This window comes from Plodia interpunctella, chromosome Z (assembly GCF_027563975.2).
Source record: "Plodia interpunctella isolate USDA-ARS_2022_Savannah chromosome Z, ilPloInte3.2, whole genome shotgun sequence".
Classification (NCBI taxonomy): Eukaryota; Metazoa; Arthropoda; class Insecta; order Lepidoptera; family Pyralidae; genus Plodia; species Plodia interpunctella.
The window spans coordinates 381,319-400,170 of record NC_071324.2 but is presented as its reverse complement, the minus strand read 5'-3'; the positions used below and the strand labels follow the sequence as shown (position 1 = coordinate 400,170).

The following is an 18,852-nucleotide window of genomic DNA, read 5'->3' as shown; positions in this document are numbered from 1 at the left end:
TCCGGGCGTTTAACAATTTGGATTTTTCCCTGATTTTTGGCTTTAGAACTAAAGAACGTATGTGAAGGTATGCCCATTGCTTTTGACGCGCAGATAGAAAATATCAACTACTTAATTAAAGTGAGTTGTAATTAGACATGTAGATAAGTTTATTTATCATATATAGCAAACGAAGTCAAGGAAGCACAAGAAATGGGAAGACAAACTGACAACAGGTCCCAATTGGAGAAGAGTCGCGAACGACAGAGAAATGCGGAGATAGTTGGCAGAAGCCTTTGCCAAGAGGCACACTGGGCTCTGAGAATTTTTGGACTAAAAGAAAACAAAGAAAAGAACAATTTTAAACTCTCTCAAAGAGATAATTATTCGACGGATATTAAATAAATATATACGGATATAATAATAATAAATTTATTTATTCTCTTCTCACAAGGATATGGATACATGTAGGGTTATAATTAATTGACAACATCATTTGAGTAGCGAACCATCTAGTATATATATATATATTTGGTCCTAACTACCCAAATCATTGATATCAATCCAATGTCCCTGTATTATCCCTGAAAGGAAGCTAGGTTAAGGAAGAAAGGAGATGAAAAAGTACTTTCTTAGAATTATGATCAGCTAATGAATCGTAAACGAAGTATTCACTAATTATTTTTTGAAGTTAACGAAGCGTGTTTCGCCACAATAACTAAATTTGTTTCCAGAGTGTACGAAAGAGATGCCATACGAGTAGTACCAGTGCTAGGTCACGGTCACTCATTCACTGGAGCTATATTTACACCACACAAGTGTGTGATGTAATTTGTATCGCAAGTTCACATCTGTGTGTATTTTGAGACTTTCCAAATACAACATCGGAAAGTGTCACTTAAGATGTTTTTTTTTTTAATAATATGTATTAACAGGAAAGTAAGTTTTCAAGATGCTCGTGTGACCATCTTGAAAAAACTAATTTGATTTATCTGAAGATAACAAATATACCAACATAACTCCTAAATAGAAGGACCTTGTAGATTTTTCAAACCTAAATTCATCACAGAGATTATTATTGAGCATTAAAATAATTACTCTAAAATTCGCCGTATCTTATAATTTCTTAAGTAGCTCGGTGTTACCTGCTGTATCATCGCCTGGATAGTTTTACGTAGCCTTTATTTATAGCTTCACTTTCTTGACTTAAATTAATATGAGTATAGTATTTCCCAGTTCATCTTAAATCTGCGCAGTTTGAACTATTATTTGTTGATGAACTATGAATACCGCGAACCTCTGACACGTGAGAGCCGGTTTTAATTAGTGCATCGGAAAGGCTTCCACTGGCTTTATTAATATTTGCTTTTAATAGGATATTGAGCGCTTCATCAGGCTATCACGCCGGTCTGCGATCCTTTTGAAGCTTAATTTGGTTTGCGACGGCAAATTTGTGATGCTGCGCTACTAGTTTCAGCAAATATTCTGTATTAAATTACCAGAGGTGGATCTTGATCAAAGGTTTTCTTGCTTGCTGATGACGGTATTGGTTAATAAGTATATTTTCTTAGTTTGGATCAAAAATTCAAAGATATCGCTATATCTATGGATTGTGGCCGAACAAATGCATAAAGACTAAGACTATTTTCGGAATCGCACAGAAATATTCCTGCATTCATATTATTTGTTCTAACAAAATGAAACGAATTTAAAATTAATGTAATTGTTGTTTGTCCTGTTCCTTTGTGTGTCTTTCGCATTGATATCATTTGCAAGAGTTAAATTAAGTTTATTTACTAGATATAGGATTGAGAAAATGCTTAAGTTACTCCTCTATTTTTATATATTATATTTGACGACCTCGGTGGTGCAGTGGCAAAGTTCTTGCCACTGAACCAAGAGGTCCCGGGTTCGATCCCCAGCCGGGTCATGATGGAAAATGATCTTTTTCTGATTGGTCCGGGTCTTGGATGTTTATCTATATATGTATTTGTTATAAAATATAGTATCGTTGAGTTAGTATCCCATAACACAAGTCTCGAACTTACTTTGGGGCTAGCTCAATCTGTGTGATTCGTCCTAATATAATTAATTATTAATTATATTACAAATTAATCTATATTTTTTGTATGTGAAGGTTAATTTTTAAGCGAACCCTGGTCATTATCATCGAGAATGTAATAAGTCACAATCCAACAACAAAATAAATGTATTATAATTTTAACTAGACTCATCGCTGTCAGTAGCTTATTCATTGCTTATTCATCGGAATCTAATACAACCATTATCTAAGTTTACAAGTTCTAAGATGCAATCGGGAACCACCGCTAGTGGAGTTTCTCTACAGTTTGATGTAAATTACACATTCATGAGTTTATTCACCACGGCAGTACCTGAATATTTGCTATCTTAAACTGGTGGGTGAATGGGCGCGGTTTAAAAATACCAGTACGACAATAAAATTAGCATTCCTCACTAGGTCAAAGAAATTTTGGCATTCTCAGGTCGAATATATTTAGTTACGACTTGAAACAAACCCGTAAACATGTCACCGAAATCTGCGAATGCTGTAAAGCTCACGATTACCATAAATTACTTGCAAATCGAGACATCGCCGCGTCGTTACTTCTTGTTCGGTCGTTTACAGTAAGTTCTATGAACGATTAAAGAAACCTGAATATAGTTTTGTTTCTAATATTACAATATTCTTATATACACTGCGCGGAAGAGATAAAATGCTTTTACTGATACAACGTGGTTCTCCTTATTGTAATGTGGTAACGGTGTATCTATGTGACTTCGTTGACAGATTATTGAACTGATTATTGTCATGCATATCCCATGGATTTAGTAAGTACTAGGGAATAGCTACTAATTATATGGCATATCCTTCATGAAGACGTCATGTAATGACGTCCAACGTCTCTTGTTAGTAATGAGAGAGCAACTGGCAACGCCTAACTAAGAGCCAATCCCAATTGATCAGCCGTGAATGGGTCTGAGCTCACGCTGTTGTTTAAGGGTATTACAAACTATTACGTAGTTCGACAGGTTCGCCAAGCAACGGTATGCAGTGTGGCAAATTAAATTTGTAGTGGCAGCGAGGTGTGAAGCTCGCCCGCCGCAAAATGGAAACCTTCTTGCCAGGCTAAATCTTATTACGGCGCCAGTGCCCCTACCCATGGCAATATTTACGGTGTTTCGTATCTGTAACTTGAGTGGCCGTGTTCCAATGTGTGTGAGAATCTCCACTATACATTTTAAGAATAAAAAGCGTGTCTAAAGAAATATCACTCTAATCATTATACCGCATGGATTAAGTAAGTACTAATTTGTATAGATTTAGCAAGTACTAATTCCATGTTGTACCCGCAATATAACCTCAGTGTCATTTAATTGTTTTCACGATTGTCATATAATATTTCGTTAGCAACAGATATAAAAACATTACATTTCGTTAATCATACCACTTCATTCCTGTTTTCTTTACCTATTCTCTAAGACAATTGAGTCGAATCATGAGTACTTATGTGAGAATACAAATTGGGCGAAATCAACTTATTTTCTTTTTATCATATTACGGGCAATTATCTCAAGAACATTTGATACAAACAAGAATTATCTCAACAAGTTGAAATGAATTAAAAAAAAAAAACAAGAAAATAATCTCTTTGAATAAAAAAGCACCAAACAATGAGAAACATATAACAAACATTTATATAGAAAAGTGTAAAATGAAAGCTGCTTTTTCACAATTTCACTTTGAGCTTCTACGTGCGAAAGCTTCATAAAGAGACTTCTTGGCCTTATAACGTTTCATGTTAGCTTCTGTGTGGAATGTAGGTCACTGAGTCGTTATGTACCTATTTTCTGGGAAACAAATAAGATTGACTAATTAAACGGACGTGTTACTGCACCTGCCTTTTGAAAGTCGACAGAGCATTTAAATATTTTTTTTACTTCAATAACAGATAATTTTGATTTGATTTTGGTATGAAAAACTCGTTTCGAAAATTATCTGGAAGTCATTATTAAGGAAGGTAAATGGAAATACTTTACTCTTAAATAAATGGTTTGAGGATTTTGTTGGCATTTTTGGAAAACAGGCTATATAATATTTTAGGTTTTGTTTCACTTTTGAACCAAATTTTACCGAGATTAATTCAGTTAGTACACAGAAATCTGTTTAAGTGTAGAAAAGATTTCAAAAATACCTTTCTGTGGCTCAGTGGCTTTTGGTTGAAAGATAAACATCCATCCGAACATTATGGGTTTTTTTATTTTCAAATTCTTAGTTACAGAGACTTTCATGTTAATGAATTAAGTCAAAACCCATAGATTTTGGTGGCCAGTATCTTAACATGAAAGGCGAATGAAGATTGGTGGTGTACACTACATTGTGACATTGCAAATGTAACGGATAAGTAACATATTTTCTAATAAAATCCTTTACCTAGGTTGCATAATTGGTTGAGATTGTTTTTAGGCTTTGAATAAACGCAATTGATAATTGCTGCTCTGAGTAACTACTCCTCCTTAAACATATTAATACATCTTATGAATGTAAGCTAGCAGTATACAAAGTTAATGAGTCTACCTTTGGGTATCATAGAGTAATTAACTTTTTCAATTCAATTCAAATTATTTATTGCTTTTTACAATGTACAGTAAGGTAATTTAGTAACTTAGTCACCTCAGTGATTATAATCTAGGCAATTTAAAATACAAATTAAATAAAAATTAAGAATATCAAATTAAAAGTCAATGAATTACAAAATTTAAAAATACTATCAAAATAAAAATATCATGAACGGCAAACGGATTACAGATGGTTTATAATTTGTGATATCTACATACTTGTAATAATTATCGTCAGGTTATTGTTTCATCTACCAAATATTATAACTATATTTGAATTTAAAAATATCAGTTGTTTAAATCTTTGTCGTTAAAATATTCGTCCAACGTGTAGAAACTTGTATTTATTAATATTTGATCAAGTTTATTAAGAAATGAAGATTATATTTCATCATTCCTTTTGACGATGCATGTTGCAGATACAATTTCTATAAAATTTCATTTATTAGTGCGATTCCCTGTAATTACTTTTGGTCTTAAGTAATATAAGTAATTTGTTGTCATCGGTGGTCATTTATCGCTGGTTATCGCAAAGACCAAGTGAAAATTTATTTTTAAACACAATGTGTTGTCATCTCGAGTCAACATAGTTTGTTTAATGGAGTTTAAACTTAATTATGACAAATTGATAACGTCTTTATTTTAATACATTGACCATCTTAACGTTGTCTTCAATTCACAGAACTAGAAAGAAAAATTTATGCTTTCGTCAAAACTGTGTTATATCATAACGAGCGACCCGCTCCGGCTTCGCACGGATGTAATATTATATATGTTATGTACATATAAACCTTCCTCTTGAATCACTTTATCAATTACAAGTACCCGCATCAAAATCTGTTGCGTAGTTTTAAAGATTTATGTAGACTTTGTGATAGTATGTAATGACGATCGAATCAGATATGGTCAGGTCATTCACCTCGTCACATGCATGACAGTAACTCAGCGATCCTCCTGTCGGCTATCATATTCCGGCCTCTGTTCCCGGCGAATCAAGCAATAGACTTCTCAAAATCGAAATTCAAATCATTTATTCAGAAATTAGACATTCACAGGCACTTTTTCTCGTCAATTTTATATTAAATAGTTATTTCTCACAAGCTACAAACTACTGGCACGAAATAAAAACTGGCAAGCTACAAATTTCGGAACGACCACTGCTGAGAAGAAATGCCGTTGGTTGTTGTCATGCCAGAAGGGCTTCTTGCGAAGGATCGCAGTGAGGTCATCCGTTGTTGCATTTGCAAACATACCAGATGCATATAAGTAATTCCAATTTCTGGTTATTACTGGATACTAGTCATTCGCCGCGAACGTAGACATCGTGAATATATTAAATCTTGATGAGATTTTACAAAATTGTGAATATTTCGAAAATGACTTAACCGATTCGATGCCCCACGAACTTAAAAACTCTATTGACAGATCCAACATTTAAATTTCTTCAAAATCAGAGCAACGGTTCGAAACTTCTCACGTTACATACATACATACATACATACATACATACATACATACATACATACATACATACATACATACATACATACATACATGTACGTACGTACATACATACAAAAATGTATTTTTGCCCCAAGTTTAAATTAGATAATATGTAATTTAATTTAATCAATGAATTAAGTAATGTAAAATTGTGTATGATAAACATTGTATGAAACAATGATTTAAGTAAATTTCAATTATCTTAATTGATTTTTTAAATAGATAAACACAGAGTTAAAGTACAAATAAAACAAGATAATATTATGATAAGGTCTGTTGTGTCTGTGTTTATGATAAAAAAAAATTGCCAATCCATTATTATAAGCTCTTTAGCTACAAGCTGTTTAAAGGATTAATTACGCTCGATTTGTGAGGAAAATATAGTTCTGAAAAATGATTTTCACGGAAAATAATAATCTTTTAAAAGCGTAGGCGTAATGCTCAGACAAAGCTTTAGTGCTTCGAAATATGAAGAGAATCAATTATTGTTGGCTTGGAAATACAATAGTATGTAATAGAATAAAATTTGGTAATTTACAAATCCGATAGATTTGTGTTTTTAGTTTGTAGAATCATTAAAATGATAAACAAAAGAACGATTACGATTTTGGGCTTGTCCATCGTACAAATTTGAATTGTTATTGTACTAATTGTGTCACAAATATCACGATCTTATAAGAATATTCTTTGCATTACGAAAATTAACTCTTCTTTTATTTGCCTACAAGTCGAGCTTGCCACGGATCTGCCAAGGATTTTAAATGAGACTTATAACGAGACGACTGTCAAAACTTAATCAAATTACCGCAATTAAATGCATTAATGGCGTGTTGTCTATACCTGCATTTAGACAATTAAATATTGTTAACAACCAAAGGGAACGTCCAAGTATTACAAGTATTACGTAACGCGATTTTTGATTTTTGACCCCCCCCTCCTGTAGCCTTGTAACGCACCTTAACGTTTTTCTGTACCCCCCCCCCCCATATTAACGTTACCTAACACTCAATTTTGGTCAGCATGAGAACCTTTATAGGCCAAGAATAGCTGATGATACAAATCTCCCTCTTTTGAGGACATTGCAGTTGAACTCACACCGACAACAGCAATGTGCTTCTGCATAAACATTAAATGACGTAATTGGTAAGTACTTGGAGTACCTACTAATTCCATGCGTACAATACAATCTAGGGATTCCCCGTGAAATATAAACGAAAAGGTTTGTCAACATGCGAGAACAAATTAAAAATGACGACCAAACTATACAATCGAGGGATTCCCCGTAAAACGTAAATGAAAAGGGATGCCAATTTGGGAGTTTTAATTTCCTATTTTTTTATTTAAAAAGCGTATGCATGCATGTATGAAGTTTGGCACATACATAGGCGACACCTTCAGGAGCGACATAGGTTACTTTTTGTTATGGTTTTACCCGAGCGAAGCCGGGGCGAGACGCTAGTAAAAGATAAAAACGCGGTATCCGGGTTTGATGAAAATGGACATTTGGACACCAACCACAGTTTCAATTTTCATTATTAAAGAGACTGTCAACAGAATATACAAAATAATAAGCCTTTTCACGAGCAGATTAAACAATCGTCCATAAAGCAACATGTGTTTCAATTTACAAAACTATATAATTCAATTAATAAGATTACTAGAGTGCTACCTGATGCTTTTCGCCATTGTTCCAATTATAATAACAAAGGCGAAATGACAAATAAGCAAATTGTCTAAAGAGCAGAATGTTAAAAATCTACGTATGTGGTTACCAAACGAATAGTAGGTATAACTATTAGAGGAACGAGTATAACAGTACCTGGCGATTAATCGGAAAAGTTTCCATGGCAATTTTAAATTTTCTGACTAAAATTTACATAAATATTAGTTTCAATATACGATATTGCATATTATACGAAAATATTTGAAGAAAGACATCACTCTTCAGATATCTTGTGATCTATAAAAGGTAAGATTAGTATTTATACGTAGTAGGTACTAACACGACGTGTGTTTAGATATCTAGGTAAAAAAAACATTATAGTTTTAGTTATATCGCATTGGCAAACCACTGTTGAAATATTGGGTACGGTGTGCTTTTAACGCTGAGCCGCTCTTACAATTACAAAACGATGATTTGCCATTTTGCGCTTTTAGCCTTCTGCTCCATGATGTTCCGTCCATTAACAAGATTGAATAAATAAAACGCTGCCGACTGCCGGCTAGCCACGGGCAGTTTTACTTTATGATCAAAAACGAAAAATGGATACGTTTATTTTTATATTTGAAAGTACCTCGTGCAATCTAGATTTGTGTTAGTATTAGATTAATTAATCTGATAAATTCTTTGTTAAATCAGCTGAGAGAATGAGATACTATAACTATATTTTAGATCAATAGGTGCTAAAGTTGAGCCAGTTCGTTTGAAAAGTGATACATTGAACAATCCTTTCTAACCTATTTTCTAAGTTTGATAATAATTGCAATAATTAAGTTCCTTATATATCAGTCGTTTTAGGCAAGTTAAGTTTAATTTTAAGTTTTGTAACAATATTTTTTCCTGTACGTACTAAATAAATAATTCTTCTATTTTATGGGCATAAAGCAATGCATGTGAAAGGATCACACGATATCTGTCTTGTTTGCTTAGTATCTTACATTGGTACCTCCCTAATCTGCGAAGATCCCGCAGTCCGGGTGTTTGTCACGACCGTCTGCCGTTCCTCTTTGTCATCGAATCTTGCTAAGATCTTCGGAGAATGGGAACCAAAGTAACATAAGTCTGAATTATATCAAGATTTTATCTAAAGTTGGTGGAATGGTGATTGTTCAATTTTAAGGGCGAATTCAATTTAAGAATTTGCTTCCAAAAGACGTTAAAAGCGTTGATATTTATTGGGATAAGTATTCAATACAATATTATTTACAATAGTATCGAACTTAATCAACTTATTCTCGTTCCAAAGGGCACAAACAACTAAAATGGCGTGAAAAATTTGTTGACTCGCGCAACAGGCCTCTAACTTAAAATTAGCTATTTATTTAATATTCATAAGCTGTTTCAACCAGTTTTAACCACCCGTTGACAACAGCACGCCACGTGGGGGGTGCCGCCCACCACCCGCTTATAATTACTACACAGACTAACATACATTCAGACATGGCATTCAACTTTAACACTTTTTTTTAATAATACCTGAGTGAACATTTATTTTCATACTTATTGTATTTTATAGATTTTTATGTATAGAATGTATATTTTATCATTATGCTCAACATAAAGCATCGTTGAGTTAGTATCCTATATCATTTGGGGCATAAGCCCCAAAGTAGGTTCGAGACTTGTATATATTTAAATAAATATATACTGTATAAATAGACTTGTATATATTTAAATAAATACATAACAAACAAACAAATTACATAAATATGTAACTTGATAATCATTTACGATCCGTCAGGATATAATAAAAGTAAATTAATATACTATAATATTAAATTATTCTTTGAGATCTTCTATTTTTATCTGTCAGCAATCATTCACTGGCTGTATTTTTAAATGGGTTTAAAGTTTATTTGGACTTTCTAGAAAGTGTCAAGTCTGTAGTTGCATAAGTCTGCGGTGATGGAAGTACGAATTGGAAATGCACCATTAGTGCACGGCTCACTAGTTCAGGCACAATTAAAATACCACTTAATAAACAGGAATAAACCGAATTCTGGAAGCCATTTTGGTACGACGGGGTTTAGTATTCCTTCTTAGTATATAGGAGTTTGTGTGGAGTTTTGCTTTACTTTCCCAGAAGGGACCTATTGAGCTAGCTAACTAATTTTCAATTGAGTCGTGATTGTTCGATTGCTTATAGGATTTTTTTCAGCCAAGAAAATTTAATCAAAGTAATGTTCTTATATCTGTGAAAAGAATTAATTTTATCCCTTCTTTGTCTATGGAATACAATAAATAGGTCAAGGGATACAATAATAGGGAATAAATCGATATTCGGTGGAGACGTTGTTGTCGAATAAAATATATGATAAGAAAATGATATTTCAAAATGACTTTTAAATAATACCTTCTAAAGCATTGAAGATGGAATATTGGGTAGTACAAATTCCATGGAATTTAAATATTAAATTATTACTTTGAAGTGTCCGATGTTGATAGCTGTGTCAAGTATCCTGTTTATGTCAGCCACACGTCATTTGGCTGAGATATAAGTATTATTCTTTGTAATGATTTCCTTTGTCGTCCTTATTACCGTGCTAATTAACATTAACGTGGACAATAATTATGTATTTGGCTAACGATGGAGGCACAGCTCAAGAAAAAAAGAAGAGTATAATTAATTTCATTTCTTACCATAATTAAAACAAGTATCTAATCAAAATAAATTAATACGTCACTCTACTAAATAAGTATGGTTTCATTTTAGTTAGAAATATCCTTAAAATATTTAGATTTGTATTTATTTCCAAAATAAATACTCCACTGAAAAAGTAAGTAACAAAATTAATCTAATATGCCGCCCGAATGGCTCCCGGAGCAGAAGTGCCCTTTACACTCGCTGCATTTCCTCTATTACACGGCAATGGACATTCTATGAACCAAGTATTGACGGTACCTAGTCAAAACGTTGGTCTCTCGAACGATGTCCTCACCTCACTGAGGAAATCTTTGCTCCAGCTGTTTTGATGACAATCGGCACAAATAAATAATTATACGATATATCCTGCTAATATTACAAATGCGAAAGTTTGTGTTGATACATGTGTTTATTTTGTTAATCTATCACGTAAAATCTACTTAACGGATTGTTATGAAATTTGGTACATGAGTAGAATATAATCTGGAATAACACATAGAATACTTTGATTACGAAATTTCCACGGGAGCGAAGCCACGGGGCGCAGCTCGTTTATATCATGTTTTGATTAAGTAAAACAACAGCCCTCGCAGTAGAGATATAGCTTTATCTACCAAAACTCATTGCGAATTCGTTGCTATTACCGCGTCATAGAGGTTCAGGAACGCAGGGTAACTTAATGTGCTGTTAACTGTACGTCACTAAATTAAGCTTTTACAAATGAGTTTGTAAATATATTCAATGCATCGTTTTAATGAACACGCGTTTCACAACCAACGCTAGGCATGATTATATTTGTGCAATTATTCAAACATCATTTAGTTAAATGAGAAAATTTTGCTAGGTAAATTATTATGAATACGGAAGCTCGTTATGGTTGTAAGGAACTTAATTATGCACCAACCACAAATTTTGAATAAATAAATAGAACCCAATAAGGATCACCGATCATCAGTTTACGGTACGATGTTGCTGCAATGACGATTTCCCATCAGATTATGTGTGTCAGATTGCTTGCTCAATTAATGTGACAAAAATGCACAAGATTCAGTTTTATGTTATGACATACGTCGGACTAATAATTAATTAGTCCTGCACCTGCCAGTGTCACCAAAATAATATTATACTCGTACTAAGTTTTTTTTACAGAAATGTCATTTTTGACATAAGCTTTTATTGTTGTCAGTGAGATCTTATTGCTTTCAAATTTGCGTTGTGTGACAAAAAATTCATGTCCGTACAGTGAACAGTTGAGAAGTTCCCTCATCGGGAGCCCCTCCTGGGTGGTGCATCTGGTTGTGTATATCACAATAATCCACCACTGTTATCTAAATTAAACTTGTGTACAACATTTCAGCACAATCGGATAAATATTCAGCACAATCGGTTAAAAATTGACTCGCAAGATTCCACCCGAACATACAAGCTGTTACTTGTGAATATGTATCAACGAATTGTAATCGAAACTCGATTGGCATTTTACTTGTAAGTAAAGCAAGTAACAAGAGCAAGATCTATTAAATAGCGTAAATATTAAATAATAATAATTTTTTTCTCGAGCTTCAGGAGTAAATCCAAGGCACAAACGAATGGAGAACTATAACAAGACAAAATTAAATCAGAGCTTCAAAAACATTTTCAATTAACGTCAAAGAGAATATTATAATTTGTTTCTGCTGAAATCCATCACGAAATTTTCATTCAATTTATTTTACATCCCGAAATGAACCTTACGTTTTCAGCGCATATTATTTGATAGCTAAGATTATAATGTTCAGTTTCATAAACGAAAATAAATTGAATAGTCTGGATATTAACATGAGCGTTGCATCACACATTTATTTTGCTGGTAGAGGTACCTACTTATTGAAATACAAAACTTGGAACACATCGTTTTTATATTATACAACAATAAGTGTACTTATCTTACTCGAAAACTACATTTTGTACATGTAATTGTTTTTAACAACAACTAAGCTTAATCAGGCTTCACTTTAATGGTGAAAACCATCAAAAAATCCGCCCGGTAGTATTTAAGTCTATTGCGTTCATACAGACAGACGTGATTTATAATAGGTACGTAAGGATAAAATAGAGTCACCAGAAAATTACATTAAAGGCGCAGGCTAACATTTCGCATACATCAAAACATATGGTTAACAATACAGTCGCGATAACACAGTCAAAAAGTGGAAATAATTGTTCAAAATTAAATTTGTACTCACCTGATTGCGTAGAATATCGTTCATGGTGACGAAGCTGTGGGGAAGAATCCAAACGACCGCCGGCGACCAGATTCAAAACACAACTGGCATTTCGAGTCGCCTGCGCAACACGTGGGCCGACGCGCCATCGTAGTGACGACTACTGTGTATATTAACGTCCAGCCATTATTAAATTATTATGTATGCGGTATCCAGCGCGTAATGTAGAGTGAATTTTACGAAGTTAACGTCGGTTATAAACGCGCGAGCGCCGATGACGCGCCCGGGGGCGCGTTTGACACATCTGTGAGCAATTGACGTCGATGCTTAGCGATTCTCAACTCTATTGCTAAGGAGTTGTTATGATTACTAATCCGGTAGTCATATTATATTTTTAAGGATTTTGTAAATAGATGGATGAATGTTTGGCGCTGAATTCAGCTGCAATATTTTGTTATTTCAGTGTGAAACCATTCTATTCTGAATAGTATATTCGTTTTTTTTCGATGCTGTGGTCGATCTAGGTCAATTGGTCGACATACGGCGGTGTCAAGGCATCTCATAGGAGTAGGAGAGAAGAACAAGCGTTGTCGCTTCTGTTGTTAACAAATTCGCGAAAAGCTAAATTACCTATTTCTCAATGACTTATGAAAGTTTGCCATATTGGTCACAGGGTCGTGTAATACTGTATTTCCTGTACAGTAAGTTATGACATTAGAATAACGATGTGGTAGGGTTCTTAATAGCACACAGGTGAATGAAATATTATAAATTGCAGATTATACTATTTGTGACCAATTTCTTATAATAATATACAAAATGATTTTCATGATACAATTTTGGTGTCCATTTTCGATACAAACATATTCCTTTTAGGTAAAAAATGTTGGGTAAATTTCTTGAAAATCTCGATGTACAATTTATATTTTCTGTTACCAGCATTTTTTTATATTCATATAAATTATCATGTTACTATGAAAGTAATGAAATAAATTACCTAACGTTAGCCCAAAAGTAAATAAATATTAATAAGGACGTGGGCAACACAGTGGTTTTCATGCTTGACTAGCAATAGTGGCGGTATAACATCTTTCACCATTGCGAAATTGGTCTTGGGATGGGTGACCAAAAAATCTATTCTCGTCTATCTATTCTAGTCTCGAGCTCCTCCGTGCTTCAGGAGGCACTTAAGCTGTTGGTACCGGGCGGTTGTATGTGCGTGTGGGCCATGACCCATTCTCCTTATCTGTAGGGTGGTCAGTGCCACAATAGTGGGTATATTAAAACGGCTATGATGATGATAATTAACGTGGGTTTCCCCGATATGCTAATAAATCCTTATTAGAAATGAAATTGTTTTGATGTGTGAACTCTATTTAGATAACACTTGGTACAAAGACAAGAATGGGGCTCCGATTGTTTGAATTGCAAATATAGACCACACAATTATGTACCTATATACTGTGATATAAACTAACCACATTATATATATTTTTTTCCTTTTTGTTAATCTATGATTATAGATGACGTCCGTGGAAACACAAGCAAAGAAAAACCCACAGAAAATCTTAAGACAAGTGAGTCAGGTGTGTCAATAGGCATCCTTCGTCATTATAAAGTTTTACGGCACCTCTTGGACTGTGAAAGAACAAAAAAAAAAACGAATATTTACTTTTAGGGTAATTTTACGACGCTGGCAACATTATGCGGGAGTGTGAGGTTATTTACGCCTTTTTAACTACACATAAATAAAAACACTCGGTCAGCCAAGACGAATGTAACAATACCTCTACCTGAAATATATAAATCCGTTCAGCGGTTTTGGAGACACGAGATAATAAATAAAATTGCATAGAATAGAATATAATGATATGTTTGCAAGATTTACATAGATCTGAAGTCGACTGTAACCAAACTGCACGCAGCCGTGCTTAATATTAATAATAAATAATTCATTAAAATATTGATATAGGTAACTTCAATGTTTATCGTTCGTATACTCTTTAATATAATACTATAAAATCTTTTTCCATTCAATCATTCCGTCAATGTTTTTTTTTTTTAATTCTTTCTATTAATCAATTTAATACTATTCGGTAGCTTATTAAATATTTGTATGGATATGTGGTATGCATTTTTCTTATAAATATATTTACATCCACTTGGCTGATATAGTTTACATATATATATATATATTGATATATATTGATTCAATTTGAAGTAGGTAATGCAGATGCTCTTTTACAAAGCAATATAAATGTCTAATGTACATATATGATAAAAAGGTAATATTTTAATGTTCTTAAACAAGGGTTCACAACTATCTCAATACCACGCATCACATATCGCACGTATGCATTTTTTTGCAATTTTAAAATTCTATCTGCTTACAGGATAAATACTATCTACATACTTCAAGATACGCGTGAAAAACTATATCCTTCGTTTGTAGTCGGGTTAAGGGGAGTTGTGGTATCTTACGTGTTTAGCACGAGTACCGATGTCTCCACATTTTCACACATTTGCAACTGCATACACCCAATATACCTAATATCCAAATGATAAATCTCAACAGCCACAGGTTAGGTGCGGGAAGTGATTGATAAAAGATCTTGTGTCGCACGCATTTTCAGTCATGAAATAAAACATGAACAATATTTGTGAAATGCAGATAATTTATTTAACACTTGTCGGATACATAATTTAGATGTCACGTTCATAATTAAACATTGGAGCCTTACGTTCATGCATACACTTCGGTTAAAAATGAGATGAGCGTATTGCACTATTTTTCGTCGGAAACCAGTTTAATCTATGCCGGTTGCATTACTTGAATTTCATACAGTAGTTTTCGAATTGATCTACTTCCAAAAAAATCATTCCTCTTTATAATATCGTTAAGATAAGTTTATCGATAAGTTATTTTTGTAAGACAAATACGGGGTACACGCTATTTGTACATGCCATCAGCCATCAGCGGTGACAGAAATCATCGAGGCGCAAATGCCTTATCATTGAGAGTATCTGTGACGCCCGAATTCATTACGCCGTCAGACGGACAGATATATTTCTTGATTTTTGCAAAGCAAGCAATGAACTTTGCACGAATTGACATCTCGTACAAATTATAATTTATAATAATTTTGCAAATTTAAAAAATGAAATAGGTATATATTTTTATATTTACACAAAAAATGTGATTCCATCTTTCACCTGTTCACTTTACCGATTGTATTTTTACAAATAACCACTGAACAAGGCGGCATTTTGTGAAAAATTGATAGATTTTGTCATAAATTAGACTGACGGCGAAAATCGTAAAGTTCTTACACATTTTGTTCACACGAGCCGGGCCGCTATGACAAATCTATTTTATATATATTTATTTTATCTATATATATATATATTAATACAGGGCTATAATATTCACACTAAGAGCCGCGGGGCGCAGCAAGTCATAAATACTTTTTTTACCTGTTTGAGTCCCGTTACTCAAACAGGTACACAGGTGCAAAAACCTCCCCTAATTTCTTTCACAAATTTTATGTAAAAGGAATGCCCTTTTGTATAAAATTTTATATGGTATCTCGAACAAGTTCAAGTTTGAACTTTTTCGAGATACCATACAAAATTTTACCTCAAATATATATACTCTATATGACTGTCTGTTTGTATGTCTGCCCGACATTCACACCTACTTTTTCCTTGTTACTAACTAACTAGTTGATTTGAAATTGTGAACACATATAAATCTATTTTTTTTTTGTTCTTAACTGACCGGTTATTAGGTAAAAACCGAAAGTACCTTAAAGGTAAAAACCGAACTCCAATAGGATTACTTCGATATTTATCTCTCCTCTCCGCCCGTTTGTCAAGAGCCTTTAAATGCAATCCCTCGATGTGTGAGTCCGAGCGACACTTGAGCCAGTGTTGGGTTTATAATGATTTGACTGCACCTCACATTCGGAGCGTGAGTGTGTTTACTCACGGTTACACGTCAGTCCGTGATGATTTTAGGAATAATAATTGCTAACATCCTTAACCTTACATAATATACATATATTATAAAACAAAGTCCACTGCCGCTTCTGTTTGTCGGTCTGTCCGCGATAAACTAAAAAACGACCACATGGATTTTACCAATATATAATGTGATTCGTGAAAGATTTGAGTGTTATAATTTTGTATGTTTTTCCCGAAAGAAGCCGGGACGGGAAGCTCATCATCATCAATAAATACATTTAAGAAGGCGGAGTAATAATTTTCATGTGTGTTAAACTATTTTACTTAATCTGTACAGCAAATCTTAACGGCTGTAAAGTTTTTGATAAAACTAAGTAGAAATCCTTATTATTTGAAATCTAAATTGAATGCAAATGTATCGTAAACACAGTAAAATATTTTTCAAACCGTTCGTCATGGCCACGGATGTCAAAATATGTCATCAATAATTACAAACAAAACATATCTGGCATAGTAACTCAAAAATTGCCAAAATTTCCTTTCCTCTAAGTAAGTAATTGAATTTTTGAATTGAATACAATCAGGAAACTGTCATCTTCGACAGAGAGTCAAGGTGGATGAATGAATGATCCAGCAAATCGGGCGAATTGGCAGGTTATAACTTCTGTAAGTGCAGCCAGCCACAACTGAACGCTTTGCATGTCTTCCAAAACACGAAGACAATACATTCTTGGTCACCCATCCTGTTGTCGTACCGTTGCTAATGCTGCTGAACCATTATTGAATGTTACCAAGCTTTTAAAAGGCATACAAACATAGGAACATTCACTTGTCGCTAGTTAGGTGCAAACATTACCGTGCCGTCGGCGTTTGAAATTATTGAGGAATCCATAAAATTTGTAGTAAGACTATATAAATAATACTATTATATACTGTTTTATAAATGTAAAAGTCTATTTGATTGATAGTTCGTCCTTCTGTCAAAATGGGGCAAAAAATAGTATTACATACTCGTGGAAATAGTTGGTAGAGAAAGTGGCACAATTTTTGTGATCCCTATCACGCGTGCAATAGCTTGTATTGTAATATAAAAACCCAATCGTCATATTTACAAGTTATTAATACATAGTGATATTAAAATAGTATATATATTTATTTATTTTAATTCATCATTTGGAGTAATTTTATGTGGAAATTGTGAAACATTGAATCTGTCCAATCTGCTATTGAAGTGCGACGCATGTCCCCAATTTTTCATTAGTAAAAATAAATTATTTTCAGCTTCTTATAAAATAATTTTATTGCAGCACTTTGTTGTTGCAAGAAAGTAGTTCTGATATAACTTGCAAGAATTGAACATATAGATTTTCAATCTCAAATCAAATCGTCAAAACTATATCTATCTAGAAATAAATCACAGAGGTGCCATACATTAAAATGCAAGATCAATTTCATTGTGAGAGAATAATGTCTGAACGAAGCAGCGGCATACCAGTCTTTATTAGAGATTGAACCAAACAGGTCGTACTCATTATCACCGGATTTTGTGCATCCAATCAGTTCATTTTGCAAAGGGTTGGACCCTAAAGCTTTATTACAAATCTAGCTCTATCTGCGAACTACATTTACAGTTTTTCAATTATCTAGCCCCAAATAGGGTCCAGCCCCTAAGCCCTAATGAAGTACCACGTCAAAAGAAGGGTCTTGTCTAAAACACTAATTGCTTTAGACGTGTATAAAAAGTGCAGCCAATACACCGTATTGACAAATAGGGACTCGTTCGAAATAATCGTTATAATTTTGTAAACGTAACTTAATATCAAGAAAAAATATAATTTATAACGTGAAAAGATTCTAACTATGACATGGTGAAAAACCACCCACTTTAATATGCGCCTCCGCGGCCTGCCCTTTGTCCCTTTGATGCGTTTGACGTTGAAGTAGAAACGAGAAAATCATACTGCTATGCATTTCCGCCAATAAATATTACATGGGATTGCATGAAATAGAGATATACACTATTAATTCCTGGATGCCGCCCACCCCGTATGTTAATTTGATATGTAGTCTTTGTTCATAGGTACCAGTTGCTATCTCCCCAAAGGCTAGGGCAGGGCGGGCGGTCGCGAGGGGCGAAGGGGCGGAACTTCCCGTTCAGGCGGTTCAGGATCGCCCGCCCTCCGTCATTCGAGCGCCTGAAG

General features: G+C 33.9%; 1 protein-coding gene across 1 annotated transcript in view; it reads right to left on the bottom strand.

The window, feature by feature from the left end:
- Nucleotides 1-12,851, bottom strand: part of Phyhd1 (Phytanoyl-CoA dioxygenase domain containing 1) — a 29,259-nt gene extending 16,408 nt beyond the window's left edge. Inside the window, exon 1 of the mRNA XM_053768328.2 lies at nt 12,710-12,851. Coding sequence (XP_053624303.1) covers nt 12,710-12,733 — 24 coding nt within the window. The 5' untranslated portion in view covers nt 12,734-12,851. The remainder of the gene's footprint in view (nt 1-12,709) is intronic.
- Nucleotides 12,852-18,852: the final 6,001 nt, after the last annotated feature.